At 48.4% G+C, this 5,869-nt stretch overlaps 1 protein-coding gene across 1 annotated transcript; it reads left to right on the top strand.

Moving 5' to 3' along the window:
• Positions 1-791: 791 nt before the first annotated feature.
• On the top strand, positions 792-3,553 carry FBXO2 (F-box protein 2). Its single transcript, XM_009977332.2, has 5 exons — positions 792-1,041; positions 2,159-2,285; positions 2,383-2,478; positions 2,853-2,988; positions 3,419-3,553. Exons 1-5 carry the CDS (start codon positions 792-794, stop codon positions 3,551-3,553), a joined length of 744 nt encoding a protein of 247 aa, XP_009975634.1.
• The last annotated feature ends 2,316 nt before the right edge of the window (positions 3,554-5,869 follow it).

Below are 5,869 nucleotides of genomic sequence, written 5' to 3' on the forward strand. Positions count from 1 at the left end.
GTGTCACAGTGCATCCCACTGATGACACAGGGGCTCTGAATCTGCACACTCATCTTTCCTTATTCCTGCAGCCCCTGGCCCTGGCACTCAGGGCAGCAGAGAGCAGAAGCTCTTGAAGTTAAAGAACACACTTCTGACTTAATTGCTTGGCCACAGAAAAAGGAATCTTAAACAATATCAGCTGAGTTATTTTTCAGCTATGCTCAGACACACGCTTTATAACAGGCTCATGAATAAGGAGATGAAGTGTTAGCCCCTTGAGGGAAAGCCTCTCAGATACAGAAGGAAACACCGCAAATGTGGCTGGCAAGATGCTTGCCACTGGTATTTACGTACTGCTCTGCAGCATTTGTTATCAGTGATGTTCTCAAAGGCAAACACTCGGATGCCTCCCTCTGCAGAGGAAGTCATTACTAAGCAGCTGATTTCTGCAGCAGCAGAGGTTTCTGGAAGGACCGATTCCAGTCTGGGAAACTACCAAACTGTCCACAATTGTCAACTACTTGCATTTTGTGTATGGATATAACTAAGGGCTTCACTTAGAACATAAAATATTAACCTGCTCACATGCTTCAGGGTATTAACTTCACGGGGGTCAGGAGGCCTCAAGGTTAGGAAGCAATCTATGCCTCCAAAATTATGCTTTCAGATAAAATACTTCTCTTACCTTTTTTCTGATACATCAGTGTTTGACATCACCGAGGGTGGGGGACCCCAGATCTGAAGGACCACTCTGTCACCACTCCTTTCCCCCTTCTTTCTCAGAAAGCTCCATCAAGCCTGGCCCAAGGATGGAGTCTCTCCCTGAAGCAGTCCTGATCAGAATCCTGGCTTCCATACCTGCGGTGGATTTGATCCTGGCGTGCCGCCTGGTCTGCTGCCAGTGGAAGAACCTGGTGGACGGAGCTGCACTTTGGATCCTGAAGTGTCAGCAAGAAGGCCTCACTGGAGCAGAGTCAGAGGAGAATGCAGAGAACTGGCAAAACTTCTACTTCCTGAGTAAGAAAAGGAAGAACCTCATCAAGAACCCATGTGGTGAAGGTGAGAGACAAGCATAACAAGCCCCAAGATTTCAGAGATGACCAGTTACCAGGAATTGGGCATTTCCAGTCTTTGGAAAAATCTTAGTTGCAATCAAGTTGCAGCATTTTCTTCTTTCCCAAGAGTCAAATCGCTTAATGCATGCAGTCAAATCATTTAACGGGCATGAAGGCCTTTGATAATCAGCCTTTGTAAAGGGCTCTGCTTAACATCAACTTTATATAAGCCCTTGCAGGGATCCAAATGACATTTGAGAGAGAAAAATGTCTTTTGCAGAACCCTCTGTCCGGTGCAGTAATGGTAGTGGCATCTGTGTTTCCAAATTGCCACTTGCCAAACCGTGACAGGGAACAATCAAGCCTTTCCCCACTCAGCAGCTAGTCTGCCCTTAGCTCACCAGGCACTTCAGGCTTCCTTCCTCGAAGCAGCTCAGGCAAATCTTGTTTATCCTCTCCTTACTACAGCCCATGCTACAGAGCTGCACACATACCCCATTTGCCATTATTCTGATCATCCATGAGCTTTGCTTGCCACATCTACAAGATGCTTAGCAAGAAGCAAGTAACCAAGCCTCATAACCCAAGCAGCAACAAATACATTTCACACATCATAGAGCAAGGCAATATCAACACAGCTTCTCCATTTTGTTTACAGATTGTTTTTCTGTAAGACTTTCCAACATCTAGGCTCCCTCTGGCCAAGTGCAGAAAAGCCCGATGTTTAGAGACATACTGCTTCTAGAAATACCACTTAGCAATTTTGCCAATTTAGAAATAAAGCAATCGGCATCTCTCCCCAGGCTATTCCTACGATAAGTGCTGACACACGGTTCAGAATAGCTCAATAACTTCACTGGAGTACTTTCTTAAATAAACCCACGTGTACATATAGCCATTTTGGTGGGGAGTGTTAAAGTTTGTTAATACTAAGTTCAGCCAGACTAAAGGTTTCTGCCTGACCTCTACTTAATGAACATCTCCGTAGCCTACATACAAGGTTAGCACTGCATCTACCAGCATACCTTTCACAAGCCAGAGAGGTTCCAGTGGGAGATAGTCAGGTTCCCCAGGCCCACAGAAACTAAGACTCATCTGAGTCTCTTTTCTGCCATTTGCAGAAGACTTGCAGCACTGGGGAGAGGTAGAGAATGGAGGTGATGGCTGGAAAATTGAAGAGCTCCCTGGGGACTTTGGAAAAGAATTCCCTAGTGAAGAAGTCCATAAATACTTTGTTACATCTTATGAGTAAGGCTGCTTTCTTCTCTTATTCAGGGAAGGGGACACTTTCAGTTCTCCCAGTCCCAGAAGAGACCATGATACCAATTAATGTCTTGCATTTCAGGTGGTGTCGAAAAGCTCAGGTCATTGACCTTAGAGCTGAGGGCTACTGGGAAGAGCTGATGGATACAACCCAGCCTAAAGTTGTCATAAAAGACTGGTAAGCAGCCAGGGTGCCTCAGAAGGCAGAAGGAGAAAAAGGGCAAAGAGGGCATATACCTGCACTGGCCTTCAAAACCTCAGCTGCCTGCTCCCCTAGAGGTGGGACAGGGCTGGGTCTTGGCTTACAAAGCCACCAGCAGCTCCCACAAGCTTCTAGGTGTTGGTGCATATGGCCTCTACAGACCAGGTTCCTGTTGTGAATGAGGACAGGTGGTGGATTGGGGTAGGAACCATCACAGACTTCCACCTCAAACCAAGGCCCCAGTAACTCAATGAGACTGGTGGAGCCTGCATTCAGCAAGATGCAGTTGCATGCTGTAGCTCTTTGCTGAGTTCACACAGGTGAGGCTAACAGCTTGGATCTCCTTGCAGGTATGCAGGACGCAGTGATGCCGGCTGCCTCTATGAGCTCTGTGTGAAGCTGCTCTCAGAGAACGAGGATGTTCTGGCTGAGTACAAAAGTGAGACTATTGCCATCCCACAGGACAATGATGCCAGCTGGACTGAGGTGAGTTACAGCTGTGGGCTCAGCAGGTGACACCTAACTTGCATGAAATTGGGAATGTTTTCAAGCAGAGAGAAGCAGGAGAGTTCTGGAGGAGGATGTGGCTCTGTCATATGTTCTGTGGAGCCACAACCCTGTGATTGAACAAAGGGATTATACCAGAAGGCTACCTTACTCAAAACTGGGGAACTTGCTGAGCCACCACTGCAGATGTAAAATGGAGGAGATGCCCAACTGCGAGAGGTTCAATGGCCTCTAAACAACAATGGGATCAAAGCTCCTTCCAGTAGCTCCCACTGTAAATGTCCTGATTGTTACCAAACCTGGTAGGTACGACTCGGGCAGGTGGGGTTGAAGGCTCTGTGCACTAAAGAAGGGTAGGTTCATGGTGGTTTGACGCTTACCAACAACCACTTTGTCTTTCATCCCAAAGATCTCCCACACCTTTTCCAACTATGGGCCTGGGGTCCGCTTTGTCCGCTTTGAACACGGTGGCCAGGACACACTATTCTGGAAGGGATGGTACGGTGTACGTGTTACCAACAGCAGCGTGACAGTGGAGCCATAGCCGTACTGAACTGGGGCCTGCATGCTGGAGCTGACTTCCCTCAGGGTATCCCATGGCCTTTGGATGGTTCCTGCATGGTGCTGCTTCCAGGCTGTAGAACACAGCCTTTCTATGTACGAATGCACGTGCAAGATGCCAGGGGCCACCATCCATCTTTCCTCAAGAGGACTATGCAAAGAACACAAATAGATTTGTGAATGCACTGCATTAGATTCAGTCTCACCGCTTGCACTGATGTTCTCCTTCAGATGTGACATCACCTCAAAATCCTGTAAGCCTTACTTCTCTCCTAAGCCACTAACCTCTGGCACCCAGCCCAAGCTAGACACCCCTCCTGCCTGCTTCCCAGATTTGGGCACCCCTTAACTTTAAGCAGTACTTTGGGCACATTTTTTGGAAGTAAAAGGGATAAGAAAAGCATAGACCTTGTGTCTGAGAACATACCAGGGAAACTCAGAGCCCTGTCATCTCTGTCACCAACTGCTTCCATGACCCCATGGTGAGAACCTTGCTCTCTCCCATTTATAAACAACAGATGTCATTGCTTGCCTCACAGGAGCTCTAGCTTGGCTGCCAAGTGCTATTAGTTTAATATTTAGTCATGATAATGCAAAGCAATAGAGATTGGGTCCTTTTCTCTTACGCTGTTCCCAGCATCTATTTATCAAGGAAAGTGGTGGGAACTGAAACCTCTCTGGTGTCCAAACCTGGAGCTTCATTTATCTCCCTCAGACAGACAGCAATGGCAAGTAATTGCTGGGAGAGAGACAAGGGCTTAGAGAAATGGGTTAGATCAAACTGGGGAGGGGGTCCAGAAACAAATGCAAACAAACTCATCTACCCCTTCCTGGCCTCTGCATGCCTCACGCAACAAGCACCCTGATCATCCAGTATGACTCTTTGCAGGCAAGGAGGTATTCTTCATGCAGAGAGCTGCTGTTAGCCCCACTTGATCTCAGTTCTTCCTGCCTACCAACAGTGGCTGCACAAAGTACACATCTGCCTCCACTCCATATGCTCACTGTTGAGACAGCACATCCTACATACTCCCACTAGTGCCTCTTGATACCACTCAGGGCTGCGAGCCACCATCCGGAACAAAGACACCTCAGCTTCCCTGAGCCAAGCCTGTCCCTGCTAGTCAGTCCTCTCGGAGGAGCATCCCGGTAGAGCTGGTGTTGCCTAGAGAGATAGGCACTTACATGTTTGTGTCCATCTGTCTGTCTTCCCTTCCTGGGCTGCCAGCACATACATACTTGAATGCCACTTTGCATCAAAGTGCACCCTTACAAGTGCAGTGTACTATTACCTGTAGCCAAAGCAGAGAGCTTCCAAGCCGGTCACTTTGTGCACGCTCTGCTTCATCGGGCTTTCTACACCTGGATGCCCAGGGCACACTGGCCTTCCCAGCCACAGCTGTGCTGAGCCAGAGTCCAGGTAAACATAATAAAATGACACAGGTGTGTGTGAATCTTCCCTTGTGTGCTGCGTGTTTGTGTCCTGTGCTTAAGCATGCTTTTTCTGTTCAGTTATGTGGAGCGGTGTCAACCAGTCCTATTCCAACGCCAGGAGTTGTATCTTGTATCCATGAGTCTCCAGAAAGAGGTACATGCTCTGTTCCCCAGCCCAGCAGCCTGAACCTGTTGGAAGTACTTGATGGGCAGCGGGTTTGCAGAGCAGCAGTGGGCAGAGGGCACTTAAAACATAGTGAGATTTCACACAAGGCACAGAGGAGGTCCAGGAAGGCTCCTATGCAGCCCAGCCCTGACAGATGCTTTCCAGGTCACCTGTAACTGTAGCTCTACTGTCAGCTCAGCCTTAGTTCTGGCCCAAGAGAGACCGGAACCAGTTCAGAATTTAACTCTTCCCCCTCCTGTACCCCTGCACACACTGTCACACGATGCCACTTTATTCACCACAGCCTTTAACGCGGCTGACATAGTTGCTAGTTAATACTGAACTTGCTGCCAACTCTGCCTCACAGAAGACATGAAGCCTCCATCTGTTCCTAAGGAATCAGTACAGCAGGGGATCAATATTCCACATCTTGATGCGACTGATAAACGGAACCCTTCCTAAGCCATCATCTCACAGCCAGAATAAACCCAGGATTAAGCCTTCAGATATTGTGTCCCTTGTAACTGCAGGGTAGGGCCATGGTCCCCACTTCAGGCTTATCTAGGCTGAACTACTAAATGCACACAGCCTCCCACAGGTGCCTGGGGTCTGTCCCCCTGCACCCCTTCCCCTCACGCCAGCAGGTCTGATGTTCACATGGGTTGTCAGGGACATCCTGCAAAGCTGTCCTGACCTTCC

This window comes from Tauraco erythrolophus, chromosome 23 (assembly GCF_009769465.1).
Source record: "Tauraco erythrolophus isolate bTauEry1 chromosome 23, bTauEry1.pri, whole genome shotgun sequence".
Lineage (NCBI taxonomy): Eukaryota > Metazoa > Chordata > Aves > Musophagiformes > Musophagidae > Tauraco > Tauraco erythrolophus.

Coding starts and splice junctions, on each gene's coding strand:
- FBXO2 (XM_009977332.2), top strand. CDS start 792: ATGGAGTCTCTCCCTGAAGCAGTCCTGATCAGAATCCTGGCTTCCATA. Junction 2,479..2,852: donor AAAGTTGTCATAAAAGACTG/GTAAGCAGCCAG, acceptor ATCTCCTTGCAG/GTATGCAGGACGCAGTGATG. Junction 2,989..3,418: donor ATGATGCCAGCTGGACTGAG/GTGAGTTACAGC, acceptor TTCATCCCAAAG/ATCTCCCACACCTTTTCCAA.